Source organism: Brachyhypopomus gauderio, unplaced genomic scaffold, assembly GCF_052324685.1.
Source record: "Brachyhypopomus gauderio isolate BG-103 unplaced genomic scaffold, BGAUD_0.2 sc79, whole genome shotgun sequence".
In the NCBI taxonomy this organism is placed as follows: Eukaryota; Metazoa; Chordata; class Actinopteri; order Gymnotiformes; family Hypopomidae; genus Brachyhypopomus; species Brachyhypopomus gauderio.
In genome coordinates, this window is record NW_027506900.1 from 294,169 (window position 1) to 315,642 (window position 21,474).

Below are 21,474 nucleotides of genomic sequence, written 5' to 3' on the forward strand. Positions count from 1 at the left end.
TTTTCACAATGCAAATGGAAAACTAGGTAAAGGTTACAATAGTGATTAGTCCCCATGATAGTGGGTGGGTTACGCCTCCCTGCTACAGCGGGATGGCAGGGCTACCAGAGAATCAAACACACACTGTGCCTGGATGGAAAACTTGACTGGATGGAAAACTCGATGCTACGAACAAGCAGCCACGTTGTCTATTGCAAGCCAGAAATCTCACCGTCCCATTGGTCAGCATCTCCAACTCACACGAGAGTTCATGGGTCATGAAGAGGAATCAGATGGCGGCAGAGCAAGGAGCTGGTGTGGTAGGCGATGGAGTCAGTGAGCTAGACCCCACGTCTCTCATGCATGCCCAGGGTCCTGTAGGCAGCAGAGACTGTCCCAAGGGTGGACCTCTGCCAGGAGCAGCAGGATGTGAATGTCAGAGGTGGACATTCCAGGTCCACAAAGTAAAACTCCTTCCCAGGATTTTACTCAAGCTTGCTAGATTTATCTAATTGGTGCAAGCCAAGTAAAAGTAGTGGAATCAACACAATCCAGTAAGCCAGAGCAAAATCTTGGTGAGGACTTTTACTTTCTGAACCTGGAATGTTCACCTCTGGTGAATGTACAGACAGGTGCAAAGAAAAAGGGAAAAGTCTGCTTTACTTGACTCGTATTCATGCATAAGTCTAAACTGTCAACGTTTCAAAATGACACTGAACAGGTTGTGTCCTGCAACATCTAAAAATACACGGAAGAACTGCTCTTGCATTCATTTTCTTGCTAACAGCTAGTGAACTCCAATGAGTGGGTCACCAGTTCAGCTGGACCACTGAGCTTCCTTCACAAGCTGCAGGTCCAGGCTCCATGAGGGAGGGCCAACCCTGCTCACAACAATGGCCCTCCGTGTGAAGGCTGCTTGAGCATGATGCCAAAGACAGCACTCAAATACGAATGTCAAAACATGCCTGTTGGGCTGATCGCAAGTAACCCGAGGTCCCGCCGCCTCTAGATATGCGCTGGGCAAAGCAGAAGGCCTTTATGTCAGCTGACATAAGATTAGATTGTAACACAAGAATAATGATTATTGGGTATTGGGCAGGTGGACCTGAAATTATTTTGGATTCCTTTCATTTTAAATCTGCAGAAGTGTTAAAATAAACGGAGAAACTAACAACACAAAGGTGTATCCATTCAATAATTCCCTATTTTTATTAAAGCTCTTTTACCCATCATAACACTGAATCTTTGGTGTCCCACAGCACTTTGTCAAACACCTAACCCCTATTTTAGCTAATAAAAGAATGAACTTCACAATTCTTTGCTTGATAAAAGATGATCCTCGAATACAAGGAGGACATTTTAAGTCCCATTTTACCACCATCATGCCTTTGATTTCTTCAGCAATGGCCCAACAGTGAGGACATTAAAACGGGCAGAGTCAAGGTGTCGGTCTATCACTTTATATGTTTCGCTTTGCTGGTATCTCTTCTAATGTCACATGGTTCAGTTCACCAATATGTACACACGCTTCTCAAGAAAGCCTAAAATACTAAAACAAACTCCAGAGATTCACAAGACATCTTCTCAAAATCATAGGTACTGAATGGTCTGAAATGGACAAATTATTTGAAAGAAGGAAGAAAATGCTTTATATCTGAATCGATATCTCTATGATTAGATTTACAAGGAGACCAGAGAAAACAGGACACAGTCTCAAGCCTGAATGGTGAATGATACATTTTGCTCAGTAATTCTTTGCTTTATATTTTCTTCCAATCTCAAGTTAGTAACAGTGTGGGGAAACAAAAATACAGAGAAGTCATCAGTGTCTTTTCAATGTTTGTACTGGGCTAACCATATAAAGTGGAAAAAAAAAGACAACAAAACAGCACCAACAAAGTTTCAGTTTTACAAACATTTGAAACAACAGCACTCAAAACCACTCAGTTCTTAAAAGGCATAAAGGCTTGACAGTCAAGTCACAAATAATGTTTTAAAGGATTCAAATGTTCTCACTCACTCAGTTCCATTTGACATGGGGCACATGTAGATGACTGCTGGCCAAGGCTCCCGTAGGTATAGTACAGAAACGTAGAAGGTCCTTCAGGGAATTCTGTGGTGGCAAAAACTCTATCAGACAATAATAGTCAGCTAAAAGGGGTACTACTGAAGGACACACGCTCAGATTGATCAGGACTGTTAAAAGAACCAGTCTGCTTTCCAGACACCAATAAAATCAAACCATAATGTTAAGTGCTCGTTTTTCACCAAGCAATGGGAAAGGCCACCTTAACGCGACCCAGCGTGACGCTCATGACGGGTCCCCGGATCTACAGCGGACATCTCCGCAGGACAGAGATGACCAGCCAAAAAACCGTCAAAAGCACACGGGCCAGTGGAGGAAATAATATTATATACTTAGCTAAAATTAATCAAAGGAAAAAAAAAAAAACAAAAACAATTGAGCTTTCAAGTCTTTTTCTTGAAAACAGTCATTTCTCAGTTGGAGATGCTCTGCTTCCCTGTGATATAACCACTCATGCACAGTAGTACACGCACATGCAAGCATACTTCCCCTGTACAAGGAGTTTAAGCAACATGTTTGTGTTTCAACGCAATCAAGTCGCTGGTTCAAAGCCGACCCCACCCCCCCACTGCTCCACTTTACCCATTATAGATATTTGTATTGTACATAATTCAAGTATTACTTCTCCTCTCTATGCAGGTTTGCTGTGGGAGACATGTCCCACCTGGCCTCGCAACGACTTTTATTTATTTTTTAACCCCTGCACGGATATTTCGGGAACGAATGCAGGGTGCTTAGTGCAATCATATACGAGTCGTTAGTTCACCTGGCTCAGGCATGCTGGGACTGGCGCTGTCGGACTGAACCGTTAGCCACTGGTTCAACACAACTCGGCACCTGCAGAACCTTCCAGGGGAACGGCGCCTGAATGAGAACTACACAACCCCCGCGACCGGGCCGGCTGTGGCGGGCGGGCCGGTCGAGCATCCAAACCTTCGGCAGGCAAACAACAGCAACGTGGTGGCAGCTTCGTCTTTTTGGCCCTCGTCAAAGATTAGAAAGAAGAGCCGATTAAACTCAGAACGAACCTTGCGCATCGACAGCTCGAGTGAAAACCTTTTTTTTTCCAGTTAACAAATAATATGACGGATGTGTTTTTTTTAAGCAACCTAAAAGCCATCAAGGCAATACAGCTGGATGAAGAGTTTGCTGCTTTGAGCTCGCCCACCGTACATACAGGTCGTTGACCTAGAACAGGTGAGATACACGTACATGATCCACCTCTATCACAAGCTCCACCCAACACTGCACCAACATGTCAGTAACTAACGTGTATTACGCATGATGATTACAGATGAACAGAGAGCAGTGCCTAACAGAGTTCATACTGTTCCGATTCTTAGACTGAAGTGATTCGCTTACAGAAGTGACCACATAACCAGCTGGCCAATGGGCCCTGGTGAAGGCAGCTATGATTTCACCGAGCGCACCAGAGGTTCTGTCCCCTTGGCCCCGCCTGGCACATGGACTGGTTGTGGATGACATTGATGAGGCGTAAAAGCAAGCAGTGTACTGTGTAAATAGGAAAAAAAAAACAACAAAAACAAACCCCCAAACAAACAAAAATAAACCCCAGTAAACTGAATCCCGCCAAATCCGTACCATGGTACGAGAACAACTCAAGTAGAAGCCCTTTCTGGCATGGAATGATCAAATGTCCAAGAACTCGTATCAAAGGAAGCAAAACTACAACAAAGTGCAATGACCAAGTGCAATAATGATGGCCTTCCACGAGGGAGACGTCCGCTCCAGGTGTCCGTCGGGAGGGAGGCCGACGCCCCCTCTGGAAGGAGGAGGCATGGGGAAGTTGGCACTCATTCTTCTGCACGTAAGGCCATAGCAGGAAGCAGAACAGACAGGCACGCGGTCCCGTTCCGTCAGCTCCGCCACGCGGTCCCGCTCAATCCGGCTCTGGGGGGGGCTGCACCGACGTGGTCCAGGACTGCCAGAGGTAGCACTATCTGCTGTACAGGTCGCCGGGGTAACCTCGGCCGCCGCCCTCGCGGCCGTCGTCGCCGTGGATGTCGGCCGCGTACGCCCCGCCGGAAGGGGGCCGGCGCCGGTTCTCTGCTGGCGGGTCGTGGCCCTCCACCGCGTCGTCCCCGCCCACGGAGGGCACGGCCGCCTCCTGCGCCTCCGTGGTTGAGCCTGGGGGCGGAGGGGCTGGACTCGAGGGGCTTTCGGGAGGGAGGGAGTGGCGGGAACCCGAAGGCACGGGGTCCTCCGCGGCGCCGGAGAAGGGGCGGGCGGCGTGGGGAGCGTCCCCGGCGGGGGGGTGGCTGCCCTGCGCGGCCCCCGCCGGCGTCTGCGAGCCGCGGTGGATGCGGTGGCTCACCACGATGTTGTTGCCGAAGCCGCCCATGGAGGCCATGGTGGTGCTGCGCTCCCTCTGCACCACGGCCGTCATGCCCCCTTCGGCCATCAGGCGGCGGATACGGGACAGAGCGTCCTCCCCCGCGCCCGCCTCCGACTGGGACTCCCCTGACACGTGGAAGGAAGGTGTTATTTTTCATTTCAATCCAGACAGCTTAGAACAAAAGCACAGTTACATGGTAGAGAAAATATATAAATAAAGAAGACTGAAGTGTTTTTTTTTTTATCTGTAGATGATCAAAGATGCCCGTTAATGTGACAATGGGAAAATAAGATTACACCAGTAGCAGCAGGCAGTCCCACAACAATAGCTGCCTGCACCACTCAGGTGGACACAACCCAGGCCTCCGTGTGGTCCTTCTCAAATTCTGCTTGGCTTGTGTCCCAAACGGTGCCTCCAGCACCAGCCAGGCAGTGAAGAGTAACGCCCACAGAGGGAGAGAGAGAGGGGGCGGCAGGCAAGAAACCAGCACAGCGAAGCAGAGAGAAATGAGCTGGGGAAGCATGCGGGCGATCAGAGGTGTGTACGGCGATGCGGGTACCGTGGCCGGCGGTGAAGGAGTCGGGGTGTGTGGAGGGCTCGTGGGAAGCCGCTTCAGAAGACTCGGTGTGTGGCGCCTCGCTGAGTGGGAGCGTCTCCGTGCTGGTGGTCTGCACCTCACTGGCCTCCACCACTGAGAAGACCACCACGGCAAAAAGGAGGAGTAAATAATCACTTTTCAAAGGTCACTAGACGAAGGCCAAGGCATGGACACAAAGTAAAACATTTTACGCAAGACTTTACATTTTGAACTTAATGAGATCTTGGGATCTTCTTAAATCAACTACTGCATTATTGTAGGTCACCTGACTTGTTTTTTAAACTTGCTTTTCAAGTCAAATTAGTTCAATTGAAATGAATAAGGTTGCATGTACCACAAACGCCGAAAGGATATTTATCAAGTGGGAAAGACTTATGCAGGCTAAAATGAAAAACCTCAGCATAAAAATAACCACAGTGTACGAGAAGGAAGTGGTGCAGTGGTGGGAGTGTTGGGGCTCTTACAGTGTCGGGGGAGGAAGTGGTGCAGTGGTGGGAGTGTTGGGGCTCTTACAGTGTCGGGGGGAGGAAGTGGTGCAGTGGTGGGAGTGTTGGGGCTCTTACAGTGTCGGGGGGAGGAAGTGGTGCAGTGGTGGGAGTGTTGGGGCTCTTACAGTGTCGGGGGGAGGAAGTGGTGCAGTGGTGGGAGTGTTGGGGCTCTTACAGTGTCGGGGGGAGGAAGTGGTGCAGTGGTGGGAGTGTTGGGGCTCTTAGTGTCAGGGGGAGGAAGTGGTGCAGTGGTGGGAGTGTTGGGGCTCTTACAGTGTCGGGGGGGAGGAAGTGGTGCAGTGGTGGGAGTGTTGGGGCTCTTACAGTGTACGAGGAGGAAGTGGTGCAGTGGTGGGAGTGTTGGGGCTCTTACAGTGTCGGGGGGAGGAAGTGGTGCAGTGGTGGGAGTGTTGGGGCTCTTACAGTGTACGAGGAGGAAGTGGTGCAGTGGTGGGAGTGTTGGGGCTCTTACAGTGTCGGGGGGAGGAAGTGGTGCAGTGGTGGGAGTGTTGGGGCTCTTACAGTGTCGGGAGGAGGAAGTGGTGCAGTGGTGGGAGTGTTGGGGCTCTTACAGTGTACGAGGAGGAAGTGGTGCAGTGGTGGGAGTGTTGGGGCTCTTACAGTGTCGGGGCACGTGTACGTCCTGTGAAACACTTGCTGAAGGAAGTTCTCTTTCCGTCTGCGTTTCTGCATTCTGTAGACGGACCACTGGTGTCTGGGTGCCCTGCGAGGTCACCGAAGGGGCGGGCTGACGGGGTTGCAGGCCAATGGCGTTCATCAGACCCATGTCTCTGTCCAGTCGCCAGCCGGATCTACTCGTCCTACATCAGAACATGAAAGCTATGGAAATCAGCGACTGTGGAAGGTGACTGGTGCGTTGTATTGATCTGCAAACACTATACGTTTGAGTAACTTTGTAAGAGCCATAAAGGGAGGAGAGAGGTTGCAGACCCTGGACGTTCAACTCCACGAGTCCGACTGCTGCTGTTACTGTTGGCGTTGAAGGGAGGATCTGAGCTCTGGTCAGTACCGCTGTCTCCATCATGACGGTAATCACTGCAAATACAACACCACTTGGACTTCGATACACTTCAACACTGGGATGTTATTCCATCAACAACATTGTAAAACTGATTGTCCCAATTCATCATTATAGTGATCTGAAAAACTGAAAAGCGTCTCTGACCCTACACTGGATTGATCTGTGTGTGCTTTCAGCCAGTTACAAATGAAGCAGGCACAACAGTCTCCGAGCTCTTTGCAAACTGTGTTAAGAGTGAATACCTTGAAAGCAATGAGTTCCAAAAGAGATAATTTGCCCAGAAATCTTGTTAAAAAGCAATCAGGGACCAGTCATGTTCCACAAGCCACCCCCAGTTTCCTGCCAATAACAGCGGTGACAATCTAATAAGCAGCAGGTTGCAGGCTGCAGTGAGTCAGCTAGTAGCTGACCTACCGAGCACCTGACCCTCACTCAGACCTGTCAATCACTGTCCTGACCCTCACTCAGACCTGTCAATCACTGTCCTGACCCTCACTCAGACCTGTCAATCACTGTCCTGACCCTCACTCAGACCTGTCAGTCACTGTCCTGACCCTCACTCAGACCTGTCAGTCACTGTCCTGACCCTCACTCAGACCTGTCAGTCACTGTCCTGACCCTCACCCAGACCTGTCAATCACAGGTGTCCTGTCCCTCACTCAGACCTGTCAATCACAGGTGTCCTGTCCCTCACTCAGACCTGTCAATCACAGGTGTCCTGTCCCTCACTCAGACCTGTCAATCACAGGTGTCCTGTCCCTCACTCAGACCTGTCAATCACAGGTGTCCTGTCCCTCACTCAGACCCGTACATCACAGGTGTCCTGTCCCTCACTCAGACCCGTACATCACAGGTGTCCTGTCCCTCACTCAGACCCGTACATCACAGGTGTCCTGTCCATCACTCAGACCCGTCAATCACAGGTGTCCTGTCCCTCACCCAGACCCGTCAATCACAGGTGTCCTGTCCCTCACCCAGACCCGTACATCACAGGTGTCCTGTCCCTCACTCAGACCTGTCAATCACTGTCCTGACCCTCACTCAGACCTGTCAATCACTGTCCTGACCCTCACTCAGACCTGTCAATCACTGTCCTGACCCTCACTCAGACCTGTCAATCACTGTCCTGACCCTCACTCAGACCTGTCAATCACTGTCCTGACCCTCACTCAGACCTGTCAATCACTGTCCTGACCCTCACTCAGACCTGTCAATCACTGTCCTGACCCTCACTCAGACCTGTCAATCACTGTCCTGACCCTCACTCAGACCTGTCAATCACTGTCCTGACCCTCACTCAGACCTGTCAATCACTGTCCTGACCCTCACTCAGACCTGTCAGTCACTGTACTGACCCTCACTCAGACCTGTCAGTCACTGTACTGTCCCTCACTCAGACCTGTCAATCACAGGTGTCCTGTCCCTCACTCAGACCTGTCAATCACAGGTGTCCTGTCCCTCACTCAGACCTGTCAATCACAGGTGTCCTGTCCCTCACTCAGACCTGTCAATCACAGGTGTCCTGTCCCTCACTCAGACCTGTCAATCACAGGTGTCCTGTCCCTCACTCAGACCTGTCAATCACAGGTGTCCTGTCCCTCACTCAGACCTGTCAATCACAGGTGTCCTGTCCCTCACTCAGACCTGTCAATCACAGGTGTCCTGTCCCTCACTCAGACCTGTCAATCACAGGTGTCCTGTCCCTCACTCAGACCTGTCAATCACAGGTGTCCTGTCCCTCACTCAGACCTGTCAATCACAGGTGTCCTGTCCCTCACTCAGACCTGTCAATCACAGGTGTCCTGTCCCTCACTCAGACCTGTCAATCACAGGTGTCCTGTCCCTCACTCAGACCTGTCAATCACAGGTGCCCTGTCCCTCACTCAGACCTGTCAATCACAGGTGCCCTGTCCCTCACTCAGACCTGTCAATCACAGGTGTCATGTCCCTCACTCAGACCTGTCAATCACAGGTGTCCTGTCCCTCACTCAGACCTGTCAATCACAGGTGTCCTGTCCCTCACTCAGACCTGTCAATCACAGGTGTCCTGTCCCTCACTCAGACCTGTCAATCACAGGTGTCCTGTCCCTCACTCAGACCTGTCAATCACAGGTGTCCTGTCCCTCACTCAGACCTGTCAATCACAGGTGTCATGTCCCTCACTCAGACCCGTACATCACAGGTGTCCTGTCCCTCACTCAGACCCGTACTTCACAGGTGTCCTGTCCCTCACTCAGACCCGTACTTCACAGGTGTCCTGTCCCTCACTCAGACCTGTCAATCACAGGTGTCCTGTCCCTCACCCAGACCTGTCAATCACAGGTGTCCTGTCCCTCACCCAGACCTGTCAATCACAGGTGTCCTGTCCCTCACCCAGACCTGTCAATCACAGGTGTCCTGTCCCTCACTCAGACCTGTCAATCACAGGTGTCCTGTCCCTCACTCAGACCTGTCAATCACAGGTGTCCTGTCCCTCACTCAGACCTGTCAATCACAGGTGTCCTGTCCCTCACTCAGACCTGTCAATCACAGGTGTCCTGTCCCTCACTCAGACCTGTCAATCACAGGTGTCCTGTCCCTCACTCAGACCTGTCAATCACAGGTGTCCTGTCCCTCACTCAGACCTGTCAATCACAGGTGTCCTGTCCCTCACTCAGACCTGTCAATCACAGGTGTCCTGTCCCTCACTCAGACCTGCCCGTCTGCTGGCTTTATTGGTAAATGCAAAATCTGTTAATAGAGACAAGCTGTTTAAAATTAGTGGCTTGGGTAAATCAGGTGCATTACATATTCTCTTAATAAATATCATAAATCCTGTAACGCAATTAAAAAGCCTCAAACTACATTTTGAACCCATGAGAACTGTTGAAGAGAGCCAGTGGAGGTCAGACAGGGAAAAGAGCCCTGCTGATATTAACCAGAGCTCAAAAGACTGTGCGGGGGAGTTTCCCCATGTGCTCTTGCCCTGTTGGTATGTCTACCTGTGGTACACCACCACGTTTACTCTACTTTGATTAACGTCAACTGACAAAATAAGCAATGTCAATACAGCTTGCTTAACGATACTCAGTTACTATCTGGCATCTGCGCAAATCAAACTAACTGCATTTTAGGGGGCTGCTGGGGCCCTGAGGGGGGGTGTGGGGTGTGGGAGGGAGGCTCACACAGGCCTGCAGATGACCAGGTCTCCTTTGTTGGTGCCGTAGGCCAGGCCCATGCCAGGCTCTGGTAGCCAGCGTGCAGAGTTGATGCTGACGTGCCTGCGTTGGTCTGGAGCCATGGGGTACACCACATTATACACCATCTACACAACACACACACACACACACACACACACAGATTGTGTAGTTTTAGTATATGAAACAGATCGCTAGGTAAAACATGACGAATGGGCCTCACACGTACCCTGATGGACGTCTCTCCTCCATGGGGCTGCTGCAGACGGAACACTTGTGCCACCATGTGGTCAGTGGTGGGATGGAGCAGGATTCTGCGTGAAGCCAGTCCCACCATTACGTAGCAGCCCATTGGAGACAGGCTGACGGAGATGGCGTTAGGACCTGAAGACAGACGAGATATTTCACTGGTTACTTAGTTCTCATTTAGATTAGTTCCTTATTTGAGGACAAACTCCCAGCAACATAAAAAGCCCAATGCTCCAGTGTACACCTGAACATGCCCAGATACAGTCCAGAAGAATCGCCGTCCTGAGAGAGTTACTCCCAAACAAAATCAGGACATGTGTGGCTTGAATATTTTGGTTTCTAAAAAGGGTGACTAACAGGAACTAAGCAAACTACCCGTGAGGAGCAGCAGTGGGTTATGGCTGGGAGGCCGAGCCCACAAACACTCCTCACGTCCACTGACCGAATCTCTTGGTGTAGAGTATCTCCCCCAGGTTGTGGGGGGCCAGAGAGTAGATGGCGAGGATCCCCTCATCTGGGAAACCCCTCTGACTGCTGGGGATGAAGACGGCCAGGAGCTGCCCGTCCGCCGATATGTCACAGCTGGCGTCGTTGTAGATTTTACAGTGTGGAACCAGCACATTCATGGAGGCTGCACAAGACACAATCGATCCATAAAAGAAATTAATAAAGGCAACATCCTCATTTAATTACTGCTTGGCCTGATAAACACAATTTTAAATCATGATTTTGATACAGTGCAAGATGCTGTGTACATCATGTCTACTTTTCAAAGATCAGTGTGTTGACCTACAGATTTTGCTTTATGTACTTCAAAAATAAATAAATTCCAAGGTGAGCTTTTCTACTCGAAGGCTGTGTGTGGTGCTTCTAGGAAAACTACCATTGCTGATCTCGGGCAGGTCAAACTTGGTGAAGTCCCACCACTGTAGTCTGTATGTGGTGTTGGCTATGTTACTGGCCACTGCTGACTGGCCATCACCAATCGATGCACCTGTAGAAAAGCACATTACTGACTGAATCAGAGTCAGTACATCTTCACTATGTTAAGCATTAGCCCAGCATTATTTCCTTGTTGAGAGAGCAGCAACTGCACTGCGGGTACCTGCTAGCACTCGGTTGATGGAGGAGTGGGTTGCCAGACCTGACTGACCCCTCTCGTGAAATATACCAGCATAAGGAAGATATTCAGGCAACAGGAACCTCCTTCAAAAACAACAATGAACAAGTCAAAACCTCTGGAAGCCTTTAATCCGTACTGGTGTCTTAATTCAAAGTGAGCAAGCATGACATCAGTGTGATGCAGCATGGGGGCGGGGCTCACCGTGGCACAAATCGGCCGAGAGAGGGGGCGGACATTCGCGCGTTGCGGGGCATTCTGTGCCTCGTTCGGTCTCCAGGCTCCCTGGAGATCAAAAGAAAAACTTCAAGCCTAAACATATCGCTCGCCGAAGGAAGCAAGCCATGGTGATAACACACGCTTGACTCATTAACATTCCCATGCGCTCACAGGGGACGGGAGATGGACCTACCCTTCCCGTTACTTAAGGTCAGACATGAGCCTCATTACTGCAAAGGACGATTAGCAAACCTAAAAAGTGTGTACTGCAAGTGTCCTAAAACAAACTATGTCACCTTACACTGAACACATGGACACTGCCAATCCAATCAGAAATTTGTCCTACATTATCTTTTATATACATGCATATATTTATATATATGTATATATATAAATACATAAACCCAAGAACATGTTCAGTTATCATTTTTGTGAAAAACACCTTCATCCTGAAAGAGGAAACATCTTTCAGGAAAGAGGGCCAGTATCTGTACAAGCCTGCAGCTAAGATGGAATCTACAAGTAATGGAATGCAAGCTGTGTAATCTAAAGAGAAGACCCACTCTATCTCCTCATAGTCAGCATCGCTGCCCTCTGCTGGCGTGGAGGAAGGGTTGCCGGCCTGGTTGTCGGAGGAGGAGGAGAGGGTACGCAAGCGGTTCTGTAGGGAGCGTTGGCGAATACTTTCCCTCCGGGACAGATACTGGATCATCCTCTGAGCATAATACGCTGCTGGAGATAATCTGTACAAGAAAAAAAAACTGATGGCATTAATCTGAAAATCAACACGAACTATAGCCAACCGAGATGAAATGCCAGTATGTGTACCTGGCAGGGTCTGGGTAAATAGGATGATCTCGGGATCCAGACATATCGTACCGGGAGAAAGGGAACAGTGATGACTCCAGAAGCCTCCTAAAAACAGGAGAACCCATATTATCTGATTTTCTACACAAGCAAGACCGAAAGCAATACTGGAGGATAATTGCAAGGCGGTGCCGAGCCACACCAGACCTTCTGAGCGAGTCCTCGTCAGGGGTATCCACAGGCACCTCTGGGTTTAAGGCTTCTTGTGCCGCTTCTGTGGAGGGGCTGGCCGTGGCCTGCCGGTACACCCTCTCCCACTGCCCCGTCGCCTGGTTGTACACCAGGCCCATGGGCTGCTGGCCCTGCAGGCCAGAAGAGGGCTCGGTGGGCTCCAGACCCCTCACTTCAGCAGAGTGGGCCTCCCCTCTGGAGCCCTGGCCAGGGTCCTCGAAGGCGGGCACGGGGAGCTGCCAGGGGGGCCCGTCCTGAGAGGAGGTGGAGGAGGCCTGTGCGGAGCGCTCCCAGCGCTGGGTGTCGTGGTTGAAGGTGAGGAGGTTGTGGCAGGAGCGGCAGCGGTTGGGGTGGCTGGGAGGCGGCCCGGCGCCACTGTCCGCCCCGTGGGAGGAGGCGCGGTGGGACGGCCCGGGCCTCTCGGAGTCCATGCTGCTGGCCAGCAGCTCCTGCACCGGACCCTGGCCGGCCACCTCGCGGCTCCCCCCGGGCCTCTCCAGGTCCTGCATGCGCTCGTACTCCATGAAGTATCGGCTCAGGTTGCACTGGAGAACGTTCCGGATGGACGCGGGGTTGCTGCGCTGGGTGCTGTCGTAGAACGGATGGTGGCCACTGCTGGTGCCGTCGTTGGGCCGGCCCTGCCGGGGGTCGGCGCCGGGAAGCACCAGGCCGCGCCCCTCGGTGGCCGACGTGTAGATGGGGGAGGAGGAGGAGCCGTCGGTGTAGCGGTGCAGGGGGTGCAGTCCCATGGCGGACGAGCTAGTCCTGGGAGGCAGTACCACACCTCTGCCACCGATAACACTGCCCAGGGCAGCGTCAGGACCGGTGCTCAGCAGACTACCGGACCAGTCCGGCCCAGGCATGCGCGCCGAGGGCTCTGTAGGACCGCCTGACTGTGGGTTCAAGGGTAGGTTCGTTCTGAGAGACAACAGGCCTCTATGCAGGGAGCTCCCCGCAGTCCCGCTGTAAACACTACTGAAAGCTGAAGGCCTGTCCGTGGTGGTCTGCTGCAGGCTGGGGGCGGTGGAGAAGGCCGAGGCAGGTGGCGGGGGCGGGTGGCTCTGGGGGTGCGGGTGGGAGTCCGTAGGCTGGAGGGCCGAGGGGTTCTGGCCCAGCAGGTTCCGGGAGGCGGCGCAGCGACTGCACAGGCAGCCCAGACCCAGGTGCTGCGTGCAGCCTTGCGGGGGAGGGCGGTCGCCCAGCTCGCCCCGCCCGGGGTACTGGAACAGGGGGAGGGTGGCCGGGGGTTCGCGGGGCTCCTGCGCGGACCGGGCCTGGTCGCCCGCCGCCACCCCGGTGGAACGGGACGACAGGATGTGCAGGAAGTTGTGTAGGATTGGCGTGCGGCGGACGGGGGGGGAGCGCAAGAGGGAGCGCTGACGGAACAGGGCCATTTCCATGCTGTCCATGGGGACGTCCGAGTCCTCTTCATTCTACGCACCGCGGACAAACACAGCAGTGAGGAAAAACGTGGCCAGCAACTGCTTCCCAAAGTCCACATGCAGCAGAGACAAATCAGATTCACATCTTGCAGTTGCCAAGTCAACACGGACCTCGAAGGAACGTAAAAGATTTTTCTTTATCACGCGTGTCAAAAGAATGAAGAAGAGAAGGCTTCCTACCTGCTGGTTGGATGGGTTAACAATAGCCGTCAGAAGATTGTGGCCAAGGGGGTCAAACCGTACTAACCTAAAAAAGAGGCGAAACGTAAAAAGACGAAAATAAAACCCTCACAGAAAATCACATTTTGATACATACACACGGGTATTGTGATCGTGTGGCCTACCTGACGCGCTCGGCCTCACTGCCCGTCTTGACGACGGCGAAGGGCTCGGGCCGGCTCCAGTCCCAGAAGTGCAGCTCGTTATTGGTGGCGATGAGCAGCAACTGGGCCGTGGGGTGGAAGGCTAGCGAGGCGATTGCGATGTTGCCCTCAGTGAACCAGCTTTCACTGCCCCCCTGCACAACATACACATCAAACCCTAACATCCCGCCACAGCACAAGACACGCAGGATACTCTAGCATCCCGCGACAGCACAGGACATGTAGGATACTCTAGCATCCCGCCACAGCACAGGACATGTGGGATACCCTAACATCCCGCGACAGCACAGGACACGTGGGATACCCTAACATCCCGCCACAGCACGGGACACGTGGGATACCCTAACATCCGGCCACAGCACAGGACATGCAAACATGACTTGAAAGCATATTATTTGACAAATGCTGCAAAATCTCCCGAACTTACATGTAGATCCCATATGCGAACTTCCCCATCGAGGCAGCCGGAAGCCACCAGACCTGGGATAGTCGGGTGGAAGGTAAGACACCACGGCGTGCGCCGGTGACCGACCAGAGAATGCAGGCACTTTCCCGTCTTCACCTCGGTGATGTAAATGTTGTGGTTGACATGAGTGGAGGCCATAAGGTTCCTGTTAAGATAATAAGACCACCATGAGCATAATGCACCGTGACTGCACACTCATTAGTACTAAATAAGCATTAATGGCAGTGGTAATTACAACAAAAAAACAGATTACAATAAAACCTGTAATAATGTACTAACAGTTCTTTATTGCCTACCTGTCTGGGCTGAAGGCCAACAGGAATGTTGATCGAGGGTTATCTGGGAGTTCCACTTTCTGTATAAGGCACAATGAAATGATGTGGCTTCTCAAAACCAACACTACCCATCACACCACACCAACATTCACACCAGCATCACTGCAGCGGCCCATGCAGTTCCCTCCGGGCCGCTTATCTGTGAGACTATTGTGAATCCTCATGTGTACAGCGGGCAGGTGGAAGTAAAGAGGCCACGTTCTGTAGCCCTGCTGCTGAAAGCATCAGTGTACCTGACTCTGCAGTTTCATCGAACGGGTCCTCTCCTCCGCCAACTGCTGCAAGAACCGGTGGGATCCCAACACCTGGGCCCCCCGCTCCCGGCCCGACAGGACCAGAACTGCGTTCCTGTTCTGCACGGCCATTTTCCTCTCCCTCTCTCAGGCTGAGCGTTTGGCTCAGGCCTTCAGCACACAAAGGCCAGTCACTAACTCAACAGCCCATAGGCCATGCAGACTAGAAGAGAAGAGACAGAGCTTGTTCACTCAACCTAGTCCCACAGAAACCCTGCAGTTAGATGTTTTTATGTATACAAAACTGAATGTTTTAGAAACCCCTAGTTTCTAAATAATATCAATAATATTGATAACAATGAAAAGGTGACAAAGTTACAGTGCTATATGAAAAGCATTATTAAGTGCTGTACATAATAAGGATTAGCCATGATTTGTTATTTGCAACCCAACAACTGTTTATACTTCCTAAAACATTACAAATCCCCCCTGACTATTCTGTAGAATGACATGACTTATACTTTCAGTAGAAAAGGAACAGATTCGAGCTCCTAAATATGAGGCAACTTCCAGTTATACAAACCAGTCAAGCTGGCCAATTTAAGAAAATAAGATACATCTAATGTTGACCTAATGGTTAAATTTGACACACCACTATGTACAGTTAAATTCAGGCTGACTTGTGCTGCGCTATGAGCCACCATTTGAAAGAAAGGGGGGAATAACATCTCCCCAGACTGTTAAATGTGGCAGCACTGTGCCCACTGGTGCTCCAGCTACACATATCCCCATCACCAGACTGTTAAATGTGGCAGCACTGTGGCCACTGGTGCTCCAGCTACACATATCCCCATCACCAGAGTGTTAAATGTGGCAGCACTGTGGCCACTGGTGCTCCAGCTACACATATCCCCATCACCAGACTGTTAAATGTGGCAGCACTGTGGCCACTGGTGCTCCAGCTACACATATCCCCATCGCCAGACTTTTAAATGTGGCAGCACTGTGGCCACTGGTGCTCCAGCTACACATATCCCCATCACCAGACTGTTAAATGTGGCAGCACTGTGCTGCTCCAGCTACACATATCCCCATCACCAGACTGTTAAATGTGGCAGCACTGTGGCCACTGGTGCTCCAGCTACACATATCCCCATCACCAGAGTGTTAAATGTGGCAGCACTGTGGCCACTGGTGCTCCAGATACACATATCCCCATCACCAGACTGTTAAATGTGGCAGCACTGTGGCCACTGGTGCTCCAGCTACACATATCCCCATCGCCAGACTGTTAAATGTGGCAGCACTGTGGCCACTGGTGCTCCAGCTACACATATCCCCATCACCAGACTGTTAAATGTGGCAGCACTGTGCTGCTCCAGCTACACATATCCCCATCACCAGACTGTTAAATGTGGCAGCACTGTGCCCACTGCTGCTCCAGCTACACATATCCCCATCACCAGACTGTTAAATGTGGCAGCACTGTGGCCACTGGTGCTCCAGCTACACATATCCCCATCACCAGACTGTTAAATGTGGCAGCACTGTGCCCACTGCTGCTCCAGCTACACATATCCCCATCACCAGACTGTTAAATGTGGCAGCACTGTGCCCACTGCTGCTCCAGCTACACATCACCGTCGTGATGCCACTCTATTAGTGCTGCCAGCTGAGGTGACCAGCGCTGCCCTGCTAGCCATCCTGGCTAGAAACTGCGTCAAATCCGCTCAGCCCCACAGTCCCAGCTAGTGGCGACTCATTACTATGCGGCTGAGGTGTTAACCATGTACATTCTTGGCTGACATACCACAAAAAAACCCTCAAAATAAAAAAAAGTATCGCACAAATCTCTCGTCTGACCGCAGCTAACAATAACTCAATAACGACAGTCACCAGCGCGCGCGCCCAAATATGGGAACTGGCTGGCAGCTAGCAGTGATTACATTAGCACCAGTGGGCTAGCTAGCGGCTAGCGGCTATTCCCCCCCAAAGTGGCGCCTCTAGATATGGATAACGACGTTCGGTCGGACGTGGTCACGTCGGAGAAGCGGCGGTGAAACGAGGCAGTCGCCACCGAACATACCCGCCGTCGTGTATTTTTTTGGCCGAGATGTCATCGAAGGCGCAGCGGAACGCCAGCTAGCCAGCTAGCCGACACCAGCTAGCGAGCCGAGCCTGTTTGCTACTTGAAGCCAAGCAGAAATGTCAATTCCGTTTTTTGAACGCGTAACGACGATGCCATACGACTTCTTACACGCCAGTCGGAGTGCGGTCATATCCTTTAGTAATGTTTACGATCGATCCATTCTGCTAACTTTACTCTTTAAAAACGATTTCTAGGAACCCAAGGAAAAAAATATCGTTAGCTAGCTTAGCTAGATTATTGGTTAGTGAAAACCTTGGCGTAGGCAGGCATGTGAGTCGAGCCAAGATGCTGTATTGTTGAGGTAGGCGCAATAATAGAGAACAGAGCACATAGATGCATCTTCATATACTGACTGCTTTATGTTAAAGGTACAGTGTGATACAAGAACAACAGATGACCCATAAGCAGTTTATGAAGTAACTTATCTAATTCATTGACTGTAAACCAAAACTAATGAATAAAGTAAGTGTCTTCAAAAAGGGGCTTATAATAGAATCACAGTGTAGTTTTAAGTGTACATACCTTGATTTCAGCTGTATGACATAGTCACAAGTTTAATCATGTAAGTATTCATGTAGTAAGTATTCATCAAGTATATATAATGCATCATCACAAAAGTTTCTAGTTGAGGCTTTCAGGCGATCTGTCAGTATGTTTGATTCATTCATTTCTCATGGTGGGTAAATAGTATAAGTCAGCTCTATGCAGTTAATATTAAAGTGTTCTCTTTTGTTACTCTCGTGTGACTTTTTAGAACAATTGTCAAATGTTTGTTTATTGGTAATTATGTCACAGGAAATAGTAATGAAAATAGCAAGAGAAAAAAATGAATTCTTTTATTTTAGCTTTGAAGCTTGTCAATATAAAATCTATACAGCCACATTTTAACACCAGAACATCTGCAGTGTTGCACTGACTGTTTAAAAATTGAAATTAACTATCAGTATATAAACTGACATTGAATTACCACGAAAATATAAAGACAATGTAAGCCACACCACTTAAAACTATTGCAAGACCCAGCAAAACCTTGAATGCGTCTGCTACTCCTTATTGTGAAATGGATTCATCCAGTGCTCACCACTGCACAATTGTACACATATCCACACTTATAGTATTTGTTACTGCTTAACAATAGTTTAATAAACCATAAGCAAAACTGAATGTGCTATTCATAAAGTGCCTGTAGGTATCTGCATTGCTTATTGGGAGTTGCCACTATTTTGCAAGTATTAAACAAGTGTGCAAAGTTGCACATTGTTGCTGTAAGTGGAAAACTTTCAAGTACAGAAATTCTCTGAAACACACATTGAAATGGAGTTACGAAAACTTATTAACTTCCTAAACTGTGCATCTATATCAGAAGATAACAAAGCTTAGACTACTGGAGGACAGTTCTCAGCTCAACATTGCTTACACTTCAACAAGTCTTTATTTAAATGCACACACTCTGATGCTGTCTCTAACATGAGTTCCCTTGCAGGACAACTCATGGCTTATTTGCATCTAACCTAGTTGTGCTTGGCACGACCCCCTTTCAGGTAAGTCTTCCAGCGTTTGGCATAGTCTCTGAAAATGGGAGTGCTGTCTATGGAAGCTAGCAGCTGCAGCTGGTTTATGTGAGTGGTGTGATAATCCCAGCGTGCTAGATTAGGTGCCACACCCAATGTGAAATGCCGCAGGTCGTAGACAGTTCCAGAACCTGTGTCAAACAGTGGCAACATGGCTTTCAGGGACTCTAATCCTCGGCTAAACAGCACGCCTGCCTCACGGCCAAATTTGTCTCCTGCTATTTCTGCCACGTCGTACAGTCCTATCAGTGAGTAAATGAAGCCATTGAGCACGAAGGAGCTGGGCGTGGTGGGGTACTCTTCATACCAGTCATACCTGTTCATGAACAAGGCCTTCACGCCATGTTGCTCTGAGTTCCGTTTGAAAGGCGCTGTGGCCCGCATGGCGGCAATGAGGTACACGGGGTCACGCGTGACATGGTAAGCCCTCACCAGTGTGGACATGGCCTGGCCCTGCGCCATGGCTGAGTACCAGCCAGGCTCCAAGGCCTTGAAGCCTTCCCCCAGCTTCCGCGTCACTCTGATTGGCCAGCTGCCCCGCTCGTCCTGGTTGCGGAGGAGCCAATCGCTTGCAGAGAAGAAGGCAGCCATGTGAGCTGTGGAGGAGACGGTGATGTTACTGACGAAGCCTGATCCATGTAGTGCCAGCTGGATCACACGTCGGGGCATGATCCGGGTGGGTTTCACCACTTTTGTGTTGGACAGGCCAACTCCCTTACGCAGGTCAGTCAGCAGGTCTCGAGTCAGGGTGCTCCAGGCCGTTCTGGGACCAATGCCATAGGTAACGTCTCTGTCTTTGAAGGAAATGAGAAGGGAGCTAGTGACATATTGGATGACATATGGAGGTCCTTTCTCGGTTGTCTCAAGCACGACTGACACGCTACCATTGGATGTGAACTTCACATCGAAGGAAAGAACAAAGTCCTTTGAGTTGTCCAGAAGCAGAGATATACCCTCAGAGCTGTCTACACATAAGAAAGAGGTCAAAGGTTAATATACATACATACAATAAGAGGGGATCCTATCAATAAAATACAATAAAAATCATTTTTATGTCACACATTTCTTGCAAATCAAATAGTCAAGTAAGATCAATGTAATGCTATACCATATTATAGCTTGGTCTCAAACTATCTGATGTCATTTTTACTTTTCTTGTATGTGTGACATCAGCGTTTACCTGGTGTGCTGAACTGGTGAATAGTGGATGGGTAGCCTGGGTCATGGACCTTGGTAAGGGAGCAGCCCTTGGGCACAGTCCAGGAACTGGTGCTGCCGTCTCTCTCCTCTGCCACACCATAGGTCTTTATGTCAGGTGCTTTCTCTGTGAGGTTCTTACTGTAGTGACTTAGTCCATACTGGGCTATCTGAATTGGGTAAAAGTAGCCCTGTGGGCCCCACTGTGTGGATATGGGCACGCCTGAAGAAAGGCAAACAAACAGAGCTTTAGACTGCAAAAACCATTTTTAACTGATTAAGTACAGTCCATTCATGGTCTTGATCACGCAAGACCAACCTTAGAGTTGGCTCTATTGCAGACTTACTATAATTGCTGGGTGTGGTTCTAAATTTTAAACGTGAATGAGGAAAAACAGAAAATGTCCACAAAATACTGTACACTTTCACAGCTGAAGAAACAACGTACCCTCCACGCCGCTGATGCACTTCACCCGATCCCTCACCTCCACGTTGTAGCCCTCAAACGACATGAAGACACCGTCTGGGTGATAGGGCTCCCTCTGGGCGTACACACGCGAGTAGCTGTGAGAGAACTCAAACCGCTCCATACCCTCATGCTGCACCAGACGTCCATACACGTCAAAGTACTTCTCCATCCAGCTGAAGGGCAGGTACACCTCGCTGCCCTCCCGGCGGCCCTTGATCGTGACATCCTCGTTAATGAGGCAGTCGATCTGCTCGTACTGCACCTCCCTGGCCACCGGGGGAGCTTCTGGAGGCTGTCCGTTCTCCACCTCCTCCTCCGTCGTGGGTGCGGGCTCAGGCTGCGGCTTGGTTGGAGTGTGGAGGGCTGTGTCGCTGGAGCACTTGTTCCATAGCAGCACCGTGATGAGGGCGAAGATGGCACAGATGACTATGAGAGTCTTGTGGTTGACTCTTGCCACCAGACACCGCATCGTCACATTAGAGCCATGTAGATGTTGCAGAGCACCATGAAAGACCTTCTCCACAAATACGGCATGAGCTGTCTGAGAGAAGTGTGTCTTTCGGATTTGGTGCTGGCCACCTAAACATACATTTGTGACCAAGAACATGAAAACATGTCAGACATTATATGCATAATTATTTTTATTTCAGAATGAACAACACGAGACGAGAGCGGTTGCAGTACTAACAAGGTCTGGTGTAGGTGCGACGATGGTGACCACCGGACTAACATCATTCGCTTATTGTTGTGTTTAATGAAGCTGGAACTTGATACTGCGGTAAGATAGCTAAACTTTATTAGTGATGTTAATATGCACGAATGTAAATCTTTATTCTAACAGCTGAGCGCTATAGTTCCGACCTGAAGCCGCAAGGATT

The 21,474-nt window shown here is 50.3% G+C and overlaps 2 protein-coding genes across 4 annotated transcripts; both read right to left on the reverse strand.

The window, feature by feature from the left end:
- Positions 1-1,084: 1,084 nt before the first annotated feature.
- Positions 1,085-17,648, reverse strand: ambra1b (autophagy/beclin-1 regulator 1b). Of its 2 annotated transcripts, XM_076990913.1 has the most exons (19): positions 17,297-17,648; positions 15,211-15,433; positions 14,939-14,997; positions 14,604-14,787; positions 14,138-14,310; positions 13,974-14,040; positions 12,328-13,784; positions 12,142-12,228; positions 11,877-12,056; positions 11,299-11,379; positions 11,080-11,180; positions 10,858-10,968; positions 10,417-10,605; positions 9,955-10,109; positions 9,714-9,853; positions 6,459-6,563; positions 6,129-6,328; positions 4,981-5,112; positions 1,086-4,546 (listed from the first exon to the last, which is right to left on the reverse strand). In XM_076990913.1, the coding sequence occupies exons 2-19, from the start codon at positions 15,340-15,342 to the stop codon at positions 4,023-4,025; spliced, it is 4,077 nt and encodes a 1,358-aa protein (XP_076847028.1). In that variant the 5' UTR covers positions 15,343-15,433; positions 17,297-17,648; the 3' UTR covers positions 1,086-4,022. The 2 variants fall into 2 exon arrangements, with proteins under 2 accessions (XP_076847029.1, XP_076847028.1); XM_076990914.1 differs by lacking the exon at positions 17,297-17,648 and having other exon boundaries at positions 1,085-4,546; positions 15,211-15,357.
- A 537-nt stretch (positions 17,649-18,185) lies between these two features.
- On the reverse strand, positions 18,186-21,065 carry glcea (glucuronic acid epimerase a). Of its 2 annotated transcripts, XM_076990917.1 has the most exons (4): positions 20,576-21,065; positions 20,111-20,350; positions 19,815-19,895; positions 18,186-19,724 (listed from the first exon to the last, which is right to left on the reverse strand). In XM_076990917.1, the coding sequence occupies exons 1-4, from the start codon at positions 21,063-21,065 to the stop codon at positions 18,871-18,873; spliced, it is 1,665 nt and encodes a 554-aa protein (XP_076847032.1). In that variant the 3' UTR covers positions 18,186-18,870. The 2 variants fall into 2 exon arrangements, with proteins under 2 accessions (XP_076847032.1, XP_076847031.1); XM_076990916.1 differs by having other exon boundaries at positions 18,186-19,895.
- Positions 21,066-21,474: the final 409 nt, after the last annotated feature.

Coding starts and splice junctions, on each gene's coding strand:
- glcea (XM_076990916.1), bottom strand. CDS start 21,065: ATGCGGTGTCTGGTGGCAAGAGTCAACCACAAGACTCTCATAGTCATC. Junction 20,351..20,575: donor GTGCATCAGCGGCGTGGAGG/GTACGTTGTTTC, acceptor GCCTTTCTTCAG/GCGTGCCCATATCCACACAG. Junction 19,896..20,110: donor TCACCAGTTCAGCACACCAG/GTAAACGCTGAT, acceptor TCTTATGTGTAG/ACAGCTCTGAGGGTATATCT.
- ambra1b (XM_076990914.1), bottom strand. CDS start 15,342: ATGGCCGTGCAGAACAGGAACGCAGTTCTGGTCCTGTCGGGCCGGGAG. Junction 10,969..11,079: donor CATCAACCGAGTGCTAGCAG/GTACCCGCAGTG, acceptor GCTTTTCTACAG/GTGCATCGATTGGTGATGGC. Junction 4,547..4,980: donor CTCCTTCACCGCCGGCCACG/GTACCCGCATCG, acceptor TCCACGTGTCAG/GGGAGTCCCAGTCGGAGGCG.